Source organism: Accipiter gentilis, unplaced genomic scaffold (assembly GCF_929443795.1).
Source record: "Accipiter gentilis unplaced genomic scaffold, bAccGen1.1, whole genome shotgun sequence".
Lineage (NCBI taxonomy): Eukaryota > Metazoa > Chordata > Aves > Accipitriformes > Accipitridae > Astur > Astur gentilis.
Window position 1 is genome coordinate 1,626,869 of NW_026061101.1, and position 18,093 is coordinate 1,644,961.

Genomic DNA, 18,093 nt, shown 5'->3' on the forward strand with positions numbered 1-18,093 from the left:
GTCGTGCTTTCCCTGTGTGTAGGGTGGTGGTTTGTGCCTGGCACTAATCTGTGCTGCCGGGTGTGCATCCCTGTTGGTTGCCAGATGGAAGGCAAAGGGTTATCCTCGTTAAAGTTTACTTGTCTAATTTCAGGAACTGTCTACATCGACTCAAAAATGAAACCCCTGCTAATCTCTGTGTGCACTGGTAGAGAAGCAGTGGGGGTTTTTCAGGGCAGTGCCTATGCAAGAGCCTTTAGGAGATCCTGTCCCTTGACTGTCAGATGGGGCAGTGAAGAGTTTGAGAAAATGATGGGTGTTTTGGTCTTCACCAAAGCAGTTTTTTTTTCTTTTGTAGCTTACGTTTCTTATGTAAGAGAGCTGTGTGTCTGGGAGGAAAGACTGTGGGTAGAAGGGAATGTGCTTAGTTAGAGGTCAAAGGAAGGTACAATCAAGATGTAAGGCAGGGCCAGCATAACTGTTCAGAGTTTTGGTTGTTTAAATGTTGACCTCAACTTTTACCGAAATGGATTTGCTTGCGCTTTTCTTCTCTTTGAGTTCACGTGTGGGTATAGGAAAGAAGGTAGCAGATGTACACACTAGATGAACCCCCTTTTTATTGTCAGCCATAAAGGTGCCTCTCAGCTGGGAGCCTGAGAAGTATCCCCCATAAGAATGCTTGACTCCTTATATGCAATCTTAAGGCTACTCACATATTCATTTTTACAGTCTAAAAAACCCTCTTGGCTTTGGCCGTGAGATCACCTGTTACCATTCACTTTTGAGTGTTTGTCCACACAACTCCCGCATGCAAGCACAATAAATGCCTATTTATTAGCTGTGTTTGCACTATTTTGTTGCAACTTTGCCACTTTCAGCTCGTTTCTGTCTGGTCTCTTCTAACAGTAGACCCACCTGCATAGGCAAGGTCACTGTCGGTCAAGTTCTCTTGCACGTGTCTTCAAAGCCATCTTCACGTAGGAGCTTTCTCTTACGTAGCATAATCTGCTGGTCAGCTTTTTCACCAGGCTAGTTCAAAGCCTACACAACAGGATGCGCCTGCTGCCTGACAAGTTTTCTTTCTATCCCACAGGAGCTCGATGGTGATCAAGCCATCTCTATCTTTCCTTGGGAGACAGGGAGGACCAAAGTTCTTGTATCACAGCTTGGCTTGGTCGGGATGGCAAACTGAAAAGCAGGTGGTGGCCCAAGAAGCACCTTTCCTGGGCTGTGAGCTGTGCAAAGGCCAGCAGAAAGCTCTGGGAACACTGGGCACATAGGCCAAAGCGTTCCTGCTGGTACGCCAAGTGTCGGCAGCCCGAGCCCTGACATCTGGAGACCGATGTTTCACGCCAGCAGGGCAGGGGAAGGTAGAGTTGCCTCCTCTCTGACAGGAGGCTGCCACGCTTTGGAGGGGGGCGGTCAGAGCAGGTGCCTTGGCTTTCTTCTGGCCTTCATGTGGTTCTCGTGCTCCTGGACAGCCCCATCTCTGTTGGCAGTCTTTCATCAACAGGGGTTTGCAGAAGTGGAAGTTGTTTCTCCCTCGTGGTGGGAGCACTCACCGGGGCTTTGTTGTCAGAGAAGCAATGGGGAGCGCTCCTGGTTGGACGCAGCTCCCTTGGCAGATGCTTGTGCTCGTTTCTCGGCCCCAAGGTCTTCCTGGTGCCTTCCCCCCACGCAAGCTGTGCTGCTGGCTCTTGTGAAATGGAAGTACGGCGGGAGGGTGGTTTTACCACAGCTGGGAAGTTCCAGTCGACCCATCAGGGAAGTTTTCTTCCTGGTTCTTGCAGTTACAGGTTTTCAAACAACCCGTCAAAGAAGTTTTCCAAGGAAATGTGACTGAGGGGAGCGCAGGGATGAGCTCTCGTTGCTCTCTGTGTGGATTGTGTCTGCCCTCAGCCAGCATGCAGTAGCTTTCAGATGAGGAATGGGACTATTCCAGGCTGAAGTGGGCAATAGGGATCCAAACTCAGGGGTTTTTAAGGCAATCAGGTGAAAATGTGTGGTTGGAGCCTTCTTGGTCGCTTACCCTTTGAATTCTGTGCTGTCCTCTAGTCTGAATCTTGCAGTGTTTTTACTGAGGCGTAAAAAATAAAGGGAGAAAGCAGATTGTCCTCACCCACATAAACACCTTCTCCGGAGCTCCAGGTGAACAGACAAAACCTCTGGGGGTGCGTTGTTTTATTAAACGTGTATCAGATATCCAGCATTAGGGGAGCTGTGTACAGCGACTGGCTGCAGGTGCCTGGGGCTTGACCAGTGTCACCTGGAAGGGAAAAAGGAAAAATAGGCGACCATGGGGACGTGTTTCCAAGTATATTTATTTGTAATTTCTCATTGTCCGTTGCTGTACGTGTGCCTCGGAACATTTAGCTCGCACTGCTTCCTCCTCTTCTCCCCGTCTTACTCGGCCTGGTTTTCTTCCTCCACCGCCTATTCCTACTCCTCTTCATTGTCATTCTTTTACCCTTCTTCTCCTCCTTCTGTCTGTCCTCCTGTTTGCTGTTGCTCTAGTTGTCTCCTTCCTCCCCCTTCCTCCCACTCCTCCTCCACAACTTCACCCTAATCCTCTTCTCCTGTTAGTCGTCCTTCTCCTGTTCAACCTCTTGCTCATCCTCTTCTTGCTTCTTATCCTCCTTCTTCTCCCCTTTCTCCCCCACCTCCTCCACTGCCTCCTCTTTGTTCTGTTCCTCTTCATCCCGTATGTCATCCTCCTTTTCCTTCTCTCTGTCTTCCTCGTCCTCCTGTTCCCATTCCTCTTCATTCTCCTTCTCCATTTTCTTCCTCATTCTCCTCTTCCTGCCCCTCTACCTCCTCCTCCTCCTTCTTGTCCTACTCCTCTTCCTCCGCTTCTTTTCTCTTCTTTCGCATGTTTGTTCTCCTTCTCTTGTTCGGTATTTTGTTCCTGTGCTCTGTTCCTCCTCTTGCCCATCCTTCTTCTCTCCCTGTTTTTCCTCCTGCTCCTAGTCCTGTGCCACCTGTTCCTTGTGGTCCTCCTCCACCTCGTCTTTCTCCTCCTCTTGCTCCTCCTCATGGTCTTCCTCTTCCTTCTTCTCTCTCTCTTCTTCCTCCTTGTTCTCATTCTCTTTCTATGTTCCTCGTCCTCTTCATTCCCTTCTTCCTCCTCCTGCCGTCCACCAGTTCATGCTGTTTGACTTCTTTCTTTTTCTCCTCCTCCATTTTGTCCTTCTGTTAATTCTCTGCGATGGGGTCATCACAGCCTGGTTGGTTGGGTGTCTGGGACTCAGTGATGGATCAAGGGATTGGATTCCCCATTTAGAAATGGGTTTCCATAGGCCCTTGCCTGGTGCCAGCGTGACAGAAATGACAGGCTGACAGTGGGGGTTTTAAAGGGTTTGTGGGTTAGAGAGAGCAGGAAAATCGGCTCGTTCCACTGGGCGTCCAGTGGGTACCTGCCCATTATTAAAGTGTCGTTATTTAAGTGCTGTCAGTTTGGTGTATATAGGGCAGGTGGAAGACCCACGTGGCTCCGTGAGGTTCGCACCATTCCCATCCAGTTTGATGTGTATCAAGGCAGAAAGCCTCTGCCCCACGGGAGGGGAAGGTGTCATTTTCATTTCCTCCACCAATTAGCCCTCGGATGAGAAGAGGGAAAAAGTTCTGTTTGATTTTATAGGCGGTGCTCTGCATGCTGCTGCGCTTCCCAGTTGTGTGCCAGGGTCATCAGAACCTGGCTGGCCAGGTTCCTGGGACCTTTGAGGCCCATAAGGAGCGAAAAAGTCAGCCTGGCACCCAGGAACCTTGAGGCTGATAGGGAGCGGGGGAAGAAGTCTGCCTGGTGCGCGGGACCTCCAGGGCCTGGTGCAGGGGGGAAAGGGGACTGATAAGTGGCCAGCTTGGTCACAGAGCATGGCTGTTTGCCTCATAAAATGGCATTCGTTTTGCTAACCGTCCTACGAGGTGTCAGGAGCATGGGGGTACCGGTCACAAGTGCAATTGTGAATTGCCTTTCTTAAGAACTGGGACGGCAGCAATGCAGGGCCCAAGTGCCAGGTTAGGCTTGAGGCTACTGCTTTTACCCTGGTTCTCCCAGGCAAAGCACAAGATGAGTGTTTTAGACTGTGTAACCCGTGGTAACCATATGCATCAATTCAGGGCAGAAGGAGGTCCCTCCTGTTGAGTCTCAAGGTTCGGAGCAGACCCCCTTGCTTTCTAGACTCCTTCTCAGAGGAGAGCCTAGTGGCGGCTAAATCCACTCCTAGTCCCAGGTTTGGTCAGCGGTTTTAAGTCTTAACGGGATGAGGTGTAAGGATTATGGGAAGGGAGAGGGAAAGAGAGAGCAAGGCAGAGGGAGTAAAAGGAAAAGAGAAAGACTTCACTGGTCCCGGGTCCAGCGTTGGTCCAGTCAGCCTAGGGGTCCAGTTCTGGTGGGGCTTCAGTTTGTGTCCTTTTATCATCCTTGCCCCTCCTTCAGGCGGGCACTTGAACTCATTAGGCTAGTTAAGCGTCATGCGCGGTTTGTGCTTTCAGAACCTTCGGGAAATGGATCGCTGGGCTTGGAGGTCATTTGGGGAGTAACTCCTCCTTCCCTGCAGACATGACCATTGTTGGATCTTTGGCCATGCATGGTGAGCTGCCCTGCTCAGCATATCAGATCAGCATAGCAGAACACAGAGCTGCACACCCCCCGGCATGGCGTCCCCATCCCGTTGCTGATGTCTGTGCTGATCTGTGCCGATTGGCTTCTTTTCACCTGTGGTTCCTTGCTGTGCAGGGTTTGTTGTTAAGCAGAGGTTGTCATTATGTAGAACTTGCCCCACCACCACGTTTGAGACATTAACTCCTTCAGTCTCTCACAGGGCCTCTCCCCATCATCCGCCTGCCCGCCTGGGCTGCGAGGAGGAGCCGGGCGAGCATCACCTCCATCTGCCACAATAGACGCTGTCGTGTCGCCTGGCCCCGACCATGTCGTGTGTCCACTACAAGTTCTTCTCCAAGCTGAACTATGATATGGTCACCTTCGGCCTCTACATCTCTCTGCGTGACCTCAAGCTCCAGATCATGGTCCGCGAGAAGCTGACGGCAGCCAGCTGCGAGCTGCAGATCACCAACGCCCAGACCAAAGAAGGTGCGTGGGGGCAAGAGGCACGGGGCCTCGGGGACTGCCCGGCTGGCGTCGTCGTAGATGACCCCGTGACGGCCATGGCCTGTGGGAGCCATGCTCTGCCCTTTGTGGCTCATCCCCACATAGCGTGAGTCAGCCTGGGGCCCATCCTGCCAGTGTGCAGGGGGACCAGGAGGGCAAGCATTGCCAGGGATGAAGCATGGTGGGAAGCGATAATGTGATTCGGCCACAAGCGGTAGCTGTGACTTGTGTTGGGGACCTCACGGAGCTGTTCTTTTGCAGTTGCTGATCTGACAACTACCTTCAGATCTGTGCTTTAGACGTGGAGCTAGGCACAGAAGAAAGCGTGGTTGATGGGCGACGTCTAGTGCTTACAAAAGTGTTGGTTTCCTGGAATTCCTCTAGGTAAAATGATACGGAAATGTGGGAGGAGATCCTTTAATAACAAACCTCAAAGAAATCTTCAGAGAAATCTGGCAGACAAAGCTGAAAGTGATGGAAACAGAACAGATGGTTATTTTGAAGCAAAAAAAGTAGGTTTGGTGACTTAGTTTTGTCTTCAACTCATTTTACTCCACTGCATTGGTATATCAGTGATACAGATACTCCTGAAGCTTCCGTAAGGGTGTTTTTGCTGGGAAAATGCAAAAGTCCCCCAGTGGTTTTCTAAGCAAAGCTAGAGAGTACATTTTGGTGTAATATGTAGGTATGCCAAGTTTTTGGTTTATATGCGTAACCTTGAATTTCAGTGTTTATTAATCAGATCTAGATGCTTAAGCTCACCTTCAGAAGGTAAAGGAAAAACGTAGACCAGGATATTCTGCCTAAAAGGGATGTTTGGAATTCTTCCATGTGGACATAAAGGACTGAGTTTTTCTAACTTTGTCTGTGCTGGAGTCCTGCCTAAATGTTGAAATGATCTTGGAAAGAACAAAGTGAACCTTGAGTGAAGATGGCCTACTTGCTCAGAATTTTCCAAGCACTCTGAGCTTTTACAGTTCAGTAACTGTTACTTTTCATAATGGAGATCTAGTAGGACAAGCAATGTTAATATTGGCTAAAAGGAAACAGGATTTTAAATATCAGTGGAAAAAAATGATAGGAAGGACTCCTTTTAAGATGCTGCGTAGGCAAAATGGATGGTTGGGACCTATTTTAAAAATAGGGAGGGAGTGTGGGTGTCCTCTTCCAAGCTTACTGTGGAGGCATGTTCTATAAAGGCAGAATTGCCTTCCAAAAGCCTCTAGGCCAGAATGATGCCTTTAACCTTGCCTCCTTTGAATTTGATCTGGATTTCTTGACCTGTCTTTTGTATATAGGATGTTCTCACAATATTGTGGAAGAACTGCAAACTCCAGAACGCAGGTCTCTTGCACACTCTTTCCTGCCCTGTACCATTCTGACTCCAAACACTTGGAGAATGTGCTATTCTGCTTATCAGGCAAAATGCAAGAAAATAGAAAAGCAAAAATGGGTCTCAGAACTGGTCTCAGATGAATAGTTTTAAGGAAGAATAGTGCTCCTAGAAGACTGTCTCTTGAACGCAGAACTTGCTCGAGTTCAGTGTTGCAGCATGCACTTGACAGTTTTAGCAGTGCCACAATGCGATGTCTTCAAAAAAACCTCATGCTAACTGTGAATGAAATCATCTGGCCTCACAGCTGATGTCAGTCTGTCTATGTGTCTACTGGAATGTCTGCAGCACTGTACAAACGTAGCATTTTAGAGAAGACTTTAAGCAACTTTTAAACCTTGTCCTTCACTGTGGCATTTTGTGTTGCATTATTAGAGCTTTCAGAAAGGGTATGGCGTTCCCCGTTTCCCAGGCTGAGCTGAGGGTAAGTCATGTAAGTACCCATTCAAAAACCGAGATGTTGCAGTGGAGCTCATGCACTGCCTGTGTGGCAGTCAGCTGCTTGGACTCTGTCAGCAGCAGGTTTGGGACCTCTCGGGGGTGTGCTGTCAGCTAGGTTAATGTCCCTTGGCCAGGTGCTTAGGGCAGGCTCCGTTTGGTACATTACCACGTTGCCTCCAGCATTGCTTTCGCTTTCCCAGTCACATGCTGAAGCAGCGAGCAGTGCCAATAAGACATGAAGGCATCAGGCGGTCTGTATAATCAGATTAATGACTGCAAGTATGCCAGATCTTATTGACTCATCCTTTCAGAGCAATACAGGTGCTCTTTTGGAGCACAGTACTGTGTGACAATAATGCAAATGAAAGCTCCATGAACTGTCTGACCTACTGAGCTAGCTCATTCAGGAGATGATGATATACCAGTTGGAGGTGAGATCAGGGATACCTGCCTGGGTGGAAGCTGAAAATCAGAAATAGGAGTCCGGTCTGTTCATCAGGATGTTTCAAGGCAGTGCTTTCAGTGCAGCTACACAGATGATTTGTTTGTCGCAAAGTGTGCAAGTGGTGTTGATTAGAAGAGAGCTAAAAACTCGCGTCGTGAGAAGGCATATTTTTAAGTGCTAGGGGGAAAACGTGTTCTCGGGAGTTACCCTCTTTTCTGGTAGGGGGAGTCTGGCATGTTAGTAGTCCTTGTCAGCTCTTACTCTGCAAATCCTTTCCCCAGTAGCATAACAGCTGGTTGGCAAGGCATCTAAGGCTAGCAAAGGCTTTTCTTTGTCATTGCACATATAGGCTTGCCTTCTGATGACTTCTGTTCTGAAGAGCTTCTGTACTTTATCTGGGTGAAAATACTTCTCTGCATAGTGCTCGGAGAGGTGCTTTTGCGCGGCTGTGAGACTCCAAACGGTGGATTAAAGCAGGCCGTAAAATAAAGTAGGAGCTTTTTTCAGTAACCTGTTGATAGCATACATGTGACAGAAATTATTAAAGCTAGCAGTTTTTCAGAAGTATAGGTGAATTTAAAAATGGGATTGTTAAATTGTGCATTCAGTGCGAAGCACAGCGTAACCTGAGCTGCTTGTACTTTTTTGCAGGAAGAAGGTTGTGGACACTAATGCAGTAGCTGATGTAAGATTTCTGAGTCCGTATGAGGCAGCAGTCAAAGTAGCTCTTGTTTAACTTGTCTGCCTCCATGAAATACTTCTTTGCCTTGGGTCTTTGCAAGCATACTAAATTTCTTGTCTTTTAGACTGTTATGTCTCTTCTGCTCTTGACTTTGAAATAACATCCAAATCTTCCTTGGCTTTTGCAAGCTTTCTGAGTTAACGGGATCCTTACTTTTAATGACAGGTCAGATTGACAAAAGCCCAGTAGCCCCTTACTGGCCATCTCTGCCAGTAAAACAAAAAACACGTGTTGTGCTATCAGGGAATAGGAATCAAGAATGTTGTTACCTCCAGCTTTGCTGAACATTTCTATTGGAGCGCTGCTTGGCCAAGTGTGAAAAGTAGCCTTGTTGGGCATGACGTCACTGCTCGCTTTGCAGATGTGGAGTCACGAGGTGAGGCAGTGTGACACTGCTTTGCAGGTCCTGGTAGTTGCCGAGTCTCTGCTAGGGTGTGCTGCTGCCCATGGGGAACAGGTTCCTGCTGGGAGACACCAGTTCATTCTGAGAGCTGTTAGACTAAGCTGGCTTCTGTTAAATTCAAGTTGAGAGGGACTTCAGGAATAGTGCGCCAGATTTAGTCCTTCCCTATTTAAAAAAAGAAAAAAGTTGACTTTTTAGGCGACATTGTTTGGCTTCACCTCTCATAAAATGTCATCACCAAAATTAATTCAGTTAATTGAGGCGACGGAAAAATAAATGTGTTAAAGCCAATTAGTATCAGGCCCCTTCACAGAACTAACTCAGCAATGGACTCTGCTGTATGTAAACACTCTTCCACAAATTCTCTGACACGGTGACCAAGCTGGTGGGATACTTCAGTACCAAATACAAATAGGTGCTGGGATAAGTGTCCTATACAAAGAAAGCCTTTCCTTCACCGCGCTATTGTCAGTCTTCAGCTGATCCATTTAAATGTGCACTGATGGACTTTTAAAGTGAATTCAGTTTTATATCAGTCTCTTCCTAGATGGCTGGACCTCTCTTCATGGTGCACGTAACAAGCAAATTCAAAGCAAGCATATATCACAAGATATAGATATATACACGCACACACGTTCAAGGATAAGTCTGTTCAGGAGGCAGGTGTCAATGCTTCTCTTCTAATGGTCAATGAATTGTCACCAAGTACTAGAAGAGGACTTATTCCTCTTTTTGCATCACTGTTGGGCATGTTTGAATTGACCTTTGCAGGCTTGCATCCTTTGTGAATAAATGCATTGGTTGCTGTCCTCATGTATACAGTCTCTTCCTAGGCGAGGTGCTGCCACTTGTAAATCTGCTGCAGAACTAGAACAATCCTCAGTTGAGCACAGGCGTAGCAAACTCCTGCCTTTTTGTGGAGCCGCTGTTGCTTGTCCTCTATGTCTGAAATGTCAGTGCAGCGGTTTGTGACCTGGCCCAGAAAGAACGCTCTGTATGACTCCATTCAGCAGGTCGAAACAGCTGGTTTGGGCTTCTAGATCTGCAGCTGCCATGATCTCCCAGTTGCCTGCCTGGGCCCCAGTACTGCTTCAGCTCCTTCTCCATCAAAATTCCCAGCGCAGGCCTTTCTTGACAGGTGGCTGTGGAAGGGTCAGAGTTTCTGCTTTGAGAAGAGCTCTAGGGGTTGCTTTCAGGATATATGACTTCTGTAAAAGCTTCTGTTTTCATCATTAGTAGTCCTTTCTCCCACAAATTGAACCTCCTCGGAACTCCAGAGGAAACTTGCTGTTCGGTTCCCTAGAGGGGAAGATCAGGAATTAGTTTCAGCTAAATGATTTCTCAGTTTTCTGAAGAAGCATTCTGTCCTTTGGAAATAGAAGTAACATTTTCATTTCATTGTTGAAATAATGTCTTCTGGTAGGTGAGTTTTGGGGTAAGAGAGGTTCCCGCCTGTAGGAATAATATACTGAAAAATGAAGCATAAATTGTGAAATATTCCTGTTGTGCGTCTGTGATCACTGAGCAAAACCACCCTGACAGAGCTTGACTAGATATAGAGCATCTGTGGTTTTCAGACCATTGTTCTGATTCGGTCTGCAAAGGTAAGAGCTTGTAATATTTAAAACTGTAGGCAGATTACAGGGAATGGCTGCTGATAGTGATTTAAAATATTTAGTCATATCCAGCTTGTATAAGGACAATATAAAAACCATTCTCATGGAGAGATCTTTGCATTTTAAGCTTACACAGTCAAAGTGTCTCAGGTAGTTTGTTTTTTTGTTTGTTTGGGCCTTATGTAGACGGTCCGAAGGCTTTCCTCCTCTTCAAAGACTAACATGGTGTCAGCCCAGGCAAAGCACGGGTAGCTTCAGGCACACGCTCTTTTCAAAAGGCTTTTCACGGCTGACATCATAAGGAATTTTGTTTGAGTCTCTCAGCTCTGCAAAATGAATCGCAAGAATTCATAGAATCCTAGACTCAGGGAATGGTTTGGGTTGGAAGGGACCTGAAAGATCATCTAGGTCCAACCCGCCTGCCACGGGCAGGGACACCTTCCACGAGACCAGGTTGCTCCAAAGCCCAGGGACAGGGCATCCACAACTATTGACACCCAATTCACGTCCCTTGGGTTAATTCAAACTAGATGATAAGCTTCAGAGGGGAGATAGCACTTTAGTTGGAGCCAGTTCTGCCCTACTTGTGAAAGCAAGCTCAAAACCCCCCCAGATTTCTCTGATCCAAATGCTAGCATTGCCGGTTTTGTTTCCATTTACATGTGGAGCACTGAGCAGCTGAGAAGCGGTGGTGTTGATGGATTAAGCTCCAAGGAATAGACGGAGATGGCAGGCGCTCTTCTGTGTTCTGTCAGTCTTGGCCACTAGCAGCACGGGGGAATTGATATAGTTAACAGCTACGAAAGCAATGGCGCAGAGTTGTCATGCTTTAGCTGAGGGCCTCTTGTTGCAGGGCAAGCTAGTCAGACTTCAGAATCTGGTTTATGCAGGTGAGACTTTGCTGTGGTTGGTTTTTCTCCAAAGCTCTGTTGGTTTTGTAGCCTAACAGAAGCAAAAGCAACTTAAGCTAGATCAGGGAAGAACCTCATGCATTAGCAGACTCCGCTTCAGTGACCTTTGAGACCATTTTGCTGTTGGCATTCCAACCATTTTAGAAACATGAAAAAGATTGTGCTGCTTGTGTTTGATGATCAAACCTGAAGGTTTCTTGAAATGTACTTTCAGTGTGTTGGGACGATAAAAGCGCAATGTTACATATCAGATTTTGCTTTTCTATCGGTAAAGGGGTTCTCCGAAATGTTGTGTAATTATGTATTGATATACGTTCTCGTAAACTGGCAGATTCTTTTTCTGTATTGATGTTGTTTTCAGAATACACAGATGGTAATGCCCTGATTCGTAGAAACTCATGGGTAATTGTTAGAAGAATCCCTGCTGGAGGAGTTAAAGTCACCAGCAAAACCTGTGTTAACGTAAGTATCCGTAAGGCATTGTATTCTTGGTTAGGGGTTTCAGTGCATTAACTTTTCAATTGATATTAGTTGACAAGAGGCATTCAGATTGTATCTTTCTTGTTAAAGCTGCTGTTAATTTTTGTTGTCATGGGCTAGATTTTAATAGATCTGTCCCAAAGCAGACTTACATGTTTTGGGCTGCTGGGAGATGGGGTTCAAACTGCAACAATGGTAGCTTTTAAGATGATTCCATTGGGTTTGTTCTTGGGGTTGATTCTTTGAGAGCCAAGTTGTAGATCTCATTTCCTCTACGTGGAGAGATTCCTTATTTTATGTGTTTGATTTGATTGCTTTTATAGTAAAGACAGATAGGCATTGTTGTGTAAACTTCTAATTTGTTCCCACCTCAGAAGAGTCTGATAGTCAGTGTTTGACTATTTCTTGCATTTGGGGGAGGCAGGGTGGGATATGGCAGGTAATCTTACCCCCCAAATCTGGGTGTTTTGCATACCAGACACAGAGGAAAGACCAAGGGTTGCCAGCTGGCAAACCATGCAAACCAGAAGTCCCATTCATAAGTGATTCCTATTAGTTTCCTAAGGACAATGTCCATTTCAGGCAAGAGAAAAAGAACACTCTCCTAAGGTGTATCACCTTTTGAGCGAGTACAACAAAGGAATAGTTAACCCTTTCCAAACTTGAAACTCAGTAAGCAGTTCAGCACGTTACCAAGCGTTACTAGTTATCTAAGTCTGTTTTTACCCTAAGTTGATATCCGTGCTCCAGGTTTTCAACCTATATTCCTCAGATTTCTGGAGGACAGAGAATCGGATGTGATGGTTAAACTTACAGCTATCCACATGCAATGCTGACTACAGGATTATTGCTGTCATGTATGTATTCAGCTGCATTAGCATTGTTTGAACATTCATGTTTTCCAGCCTTCTTGAAGAGACGCCTCTCCCCCACAATTAGTAGGTATTATTAGCTTGTGGTTTTGCCATGTCTTTCTCATGTTGGTTCTCAGTCAGTAAAGTAGACTGGTGAGTTACGGTGTGTCTCGAAAAAACAGTACAGCAGCATCCTGGTACCTGTGAAGCATTTGCGAGCAAAAACCCCTGATTGCTGTGACTCTGCCTGTAAACTTTGGGTATATTCCTTCAGTAGTTGCTGCAGTGCTTTCAGGCACTACCTAGGAATTCAGGACGCCACAGTGTTGTGCTTATAACGATGGCCTTGTTTTGGCCATGTTTAACTTAAATATGTGTGCTTAGTGCCGCCTTGTCAACGCATCCTCCGTTTCTGGTTGGCTGGCGCTCTCTCCTGGTATCTTAATACTGCCCTGAAATGAGAGGAGAGATGCTGCTGGCATCAAAGATCAAACCAAGACCTGGATGTGGGGATAAGGAAAGAATGGCGCTGCTGTTGTAGTGTTGAAAATGAACCAGGCAGATGAGCTTTCTATTCCTTCAGCTGGAAACATTGCAGAAACAACTGGTAGAGTGGTTAATGTTTGGGAACGAGGAATGTACGCTAGAACGGTGGAGAGGCCTTCAAAAACGCGTTACTCCCCTTGTTGTATGTTCTTCAAGGTAAATGGATGAAGAAACCATTGTGCAGTAATCTACAGTATTTCCCTGTACTTCCTCATCTTCAGGAGGTACGTGGCTGTACTTGCAAGCCTGGTGGTATTCTAGCAGTGGCAGGAAGCACGAGCCTTTCTGTTTGTACGTAAATTCCACAGCAGCCGTGGAATTGTCTCTGCTCACGGGACGCTTTGGATGACGTATGAATTGTTTGTTAACTAGATCAAGGGCTGCACGTCTGATTCATGATGAGTGGCATGGAAATAGAGATCAATAAGTGTGTGGAATCTCAGCAAGTTTTCAAATGTAATGACTATTGCCAAAAAGATCGTAGCCTTTTCAAGATTATCCTAAAGCAAATTCTGGCAAGTAAGGCCTTTTCTTTTTTGTCACAGGGCTCCTAAATCACACCAAACCCCAGAAACTGCTTTCAGGTGACATTTCTACTGCTATTTTTAGTCAATATTGCATATGTAACACATTTAGTATTTTGGCACTTTCATGGCTAAATGTAGTAGCTCTCTGAATACAGTGCTTGGGCTTTCACAAAGAAACTCTGTTCTAAAGCCTGTGCTGCTGCCGTATTTGTTATTTCTTTGTCAGATGACTGACTGTTTTCTCTGAAGTACACTTGCACTTCAAAGTGTCTAGAACGTCAGTGTTCTTTCTTGGAAATTAAAGTACTGTATCTGGTACCCATTTGTAACACTAGATATGTACAGATTGCTTAAAGTTGCCTCTGTATTTTGATAGTTGAGTATTGAAGAACACCAAGCTGTGAGACAGACGTCATCTTTTTGATACTGACGCAGCAGAGACAAAATACCTGAGGACTTCTTCTTGCACTGTTGTGTTCTGTAACTGTACGTCTTAATTTGTGACAAAGTAGAAACGGGATTTGGGTTGGTTTGTTGGTTTTTTTTTAGTTGCACTGAATGTGCCAAGAGAGAACAGTTTAGATATATGAATACATTTCCCCATTCCCTAGACTATGAGAACATAATGTTTTGAGGTTCAGGTTTCATAGTCTGTTGTCAGTGCTTTATGCTGGGTACAAGTGCTTTACTTGAAATTCTGATCACCTTCTTTTCTTCTTCCAGAAGTCGTACTGAGGCAGTGAGTGGAACATCAAAAGCAGTATGTAAAAACACAATCTCACACTTTTTTCTACGCACTGCTCTTAATTCTAAACAACGTAGCCTTGTATTCATTTTCCAAACATTAACTAATTATGTATTCCAGTAAAACCTGGTCTATGTTGTAAAGACAGTGTCTTTGATTCGGCATAGGAAAAACCGGGTAATGCCATCACTTGCACAGTTCTAATGTAAATATTGGTATTGGTGCCTAGTGATGCATTGCATTTCACATTGAATATGCTAGAATATTTCCTGTACGACTTTGTGTTGCACAGGTAATGTATGATCGCTTTTAGGTCATGTAGGTCCGAGGTTTGAACAACTGAACGTGGTGCCATGTTCTACATCTGTGTATAGCTAGTAATGCGTATGTTTGTACATTGTTTTGTTTGTAGGTTGCTTTGTGCTTTTTGTTTCTTGCAATCCAAATTGTTTGGAGTGAATTTTCTGCCATTTCCGCATTATATCACTTAGTTGTTTTTTTTTAAATACTCTTTTTGCCTAATGGATTTTGAAAATGTTATCAAAACCCACTGAGAAACCACTGTGGTTAAACTTGGTACTGTTTCTTACTGTTGACCTGGGGGTCCGAACAAATACCCAAACCAACATATCCCATACATTTTGAGGACAGTCATGTTGTCCTGGTTTCAGCTGGGATAGAGTTAACTGTCTTCCTAGTAGCTGCTACAGTGCTATGTTTTGAGTTCAGTATGTGAAGAATGTTGATAACACTGATGTTTTCAGTTGTTGCTCAGTAGTGTTTAGACTATAGTCAAGGATATTTCAGCTTCTCATGGCCAGCCAGGGCACAAGAAGTTGGCACAGGACACAGCCAGCACCCCTGACCCAAACTGGCCAAGGGTGTATTCCATACCAGGTGATGTCCCATCTAGTATAGGAACTGGGAAGTGGGGGCAGGGAATCGCCGCTCGGGGACTGGCGGGGTGTCGGTCGGCGGGTGGTGAGCAATTGCCCTGCGCATCATTTGTAGATTCCCATCCTTTTATTACTACTGTTGTCATTTTATTAGTGTTATCATTATCATTATTAGTTTCTTCTTTTCTGTTCTATTAAACCGTTCTTATCTCAACCCAGGAGTTTTGCTTCTTTTTCCGGATTTTCTCCCCCATCCCACTGGATGGGGGGGAGCGAGTGAGTGGCTGCGTGGTGCTTAGTTGCTGACTGGGGTTAAACCACGACACATGTGCAGCTAAATGTTTCCTTTTCATGTCCTTAAATGCTTGGGTATTTGTTCCTAAAAGTGTATAATTGAAGTGATATTATTTGGACCCCTCTGAGTACATGTATGTCTATAAGAGATTGCCATGGATTTAAATATGGTTGCTACGCAAAGTGGTATTTGGAAGTTCTGCATTTGATCTTTCCACTCTATCTGATGAAGCAGTGTAGTTTAATAGTTTGTCTGCAAATGAAAATATCTAAACCCCAGTGTACTGATTTTGGCACAAGGTTAGAGCCTGGTGTATTTGTGGGTAAAATCCCTGTCATTTTTCTGAACTTCTGCCTGCAGTACTTTTCTGCATCTGGGTGGCTTCGGGGTTGGATGCTGCTTTGACTTCCCAAAGGTTAAGCCTTTCTTTAATATACCCCCACTCTGAATTTCCATTTGGAAAAGGGGCAGCATTTTTTTTCAGGTTAGAAAACACTGACATTTGGCTGCTAAACTAGAGAGAAGTCACACCAGGACATACCTAACCGGTAATGGTGTAGATCTGGGTTTGCGACTTGGGTCGAAGGCTAGGTGTAACTGTGCTTTTCAAAATAGCCCTTATAATGTAACAATTCCTGTTTGTTGGTTTTCATTTTTCATCTTGAAGTCTAACTGCTTTTTCTTCACTAGAATGGTGTGAGGCTTTGCACTAACCCTGGATCATTGGATCTGATCCCTTGATCAGCTGTTTGGGTAACTTAATCTAGAAATTCATGAGCTCCGGGGTTGTGTTCTGTGAAGAATACAGCCTCTGATTCTCGTGGAATGGTATACAATGAACTTAAAGTGGAAAACTTCTTGTACGTTGGTGTAAAAACACTAAGCCTAAACCTGACATCCATAATTCTATCACTGATTGCTTCAAATTCCTTTTTGGACATGAAAGCCTCTCCTTGTGAGCCCTGTGACCCTAGCAGTTAATGTAACGCATTTATGTAAACCACGTTTATAGTATTTGATCTAATTGAGATGGGGTTTTATTTCTTGGAAAGAGTTAATTTTCTCCTTGTTTACTAGCTTGTGTATAAACATAAATCACATCTTCATCAAAAAGGTTACCATTCTTTCAGCCTCGTGTGTTCCCTGGTGTCTTTGTATTACATTTCTAAGTAGCATCTTACCATAAGCTTACAGAGATGTCTCAAAAAAATATCTTTTTTTTTAAGAAAGGAAAAATCCTGGAGTGGGAGGGAAGACTTAGTGTTAGTTAGAACTAATTAGAAGGAAGACAAAGCAAAACTGTTCCCTTCTTGTTTGCTCTGACTGTACCTGATGTGGGTTGTGGGTAGCCATAGGGAGGGTGGAAGCCTTGCATCTCTCTGTACAAGTCCCCTGTCTCTCCCTCTCTCTCATAGACACAGAGTAAAAGCACTGCAGCCTCAGGTGCTTTTAGTGTTGGAGCACAGTTAGCTGTATTCTTAAAGCTAACTCAGGACTTGGTCTAAAGTGTGGGGGTTGTTTTTTTTGTTTTTTTGTTATTTTAAATAAACATCTTTCTGCATGTATTTCAAAGCAAAACCTGGATCTTAGTGTGGTCTGAATAAATCACTGGGAAGGCTTGCCAATTATTGTTGAACAGTAAAGCAGCAATGTTAAAATCAGTCCAGATTTTTTTTTAAAAAGGATGCACAAAAACTTATACTTTGACTGTTTCTTAATTGTCTTGTTCTTATGTTAGCTGTCATTCTACACTTCCAAATCTGTGCTGCTGTCCTACTGTTACTACTGCCAAATCAAGAAAGTGAATCCTATTTGTTTTCGTATTCCTATTTCAGTAACTGCAAGGAGCTCTAGCTGGTATTAGTCCTCAGAGGCTGCAGAAATGCAGAGTCATGCGCATTGTTTTAGCACCGTCAAGCACAGCTGTGATCCTTCCTGGCTGAATTTTCAGTTTAACCAAGCTATTGGGTTTTAGGAAACCACTGTAATTTAAATGCAGCACTCCAGCAGTGAGATTAGCCTTTTCCTCCTATTTTCTGTCCCCTTTCCCACTTGCTTTATGTGAGTTTCTGTTTAGTCTTCTGTCTGAAATGGGAGTTGATACATTGACTGTTGATTCTGGTTTTTTGAGGGTTTTCTTTATTTGGTTGCTTTGGGTGTTTTTTGGTTTGGGGTTTTTTTCCCCAATTCTTCTGCAGTATTACCTTAGTTTTGTGTACAAGTTTCATGGAGGTGCTGTTTCTACTTGACCGATTGGAGGGACTGGCAGGAAATACTTCAGTAGAAATTCAAAGGAAAAAACCAAAGACACAAGAATGTAGGATCATTGGAAGATGGCCGTTGGGCAAACGTCCTAAATAGTACATTAATTTTCTCTTTGCTGCTTGTGGTAACTGTTCATAGAAAGGAGCGCTTTCATCTCCTTTAAGTAATCAGACTGTTGCCTGCAGGCCATAGAATAACGGCTTCCTAAAAAAATACAAGAACTACTGTGAACTGTTATGTTTCAGGTACTGGTCAATACTAGCCTGTTTAATGCCAGGCTCCAATAGAGAGCTTTCCTAATTCCTTGTTTGCTTCTGAAAACCCACAAAGTGATAATGGTTGTGCCTGCCATGAGAGAACATAGGCCTGTTTTTCCACACGTGAAGAAGAGTGGCATGTGGAGCGTGAAGCTTCAAAATCAGACTTCCCTTTTGACAGAAGTGGGTAC

General features: G+C 44.8%; 1 protein-coding gene across 1 annotated transcript in view; it reads left to right on the forward strand.

The window, feature by feature from the left end:
- The first annotated feature begins 4,905 nt into the window (after nucleotides 1-4,905).
- The window catches only part of LOC126037442 (E3 ubiquitin-protein ligase RBBP6-like), a 59,564-nt gene continuing 46,376 nt past the window's right edge, over nucleotides 4,906-18,093 (forward strand). Inside the window, exons 1-2 of the mRNA XM_049797759.1 lie at nucleotides 4,906-5,068; nucleotides 11,399-11,499. Of these exons, the coding sequence (XP_049653716.1) occupies nucleotides 4,906-5,068; nucleotides 11,399-11,499 (264 nt within the window). The remainder of the gene's footprint in view (nucleotides 5,069-11,398; nucleotides 11,500-18,093) is intronic.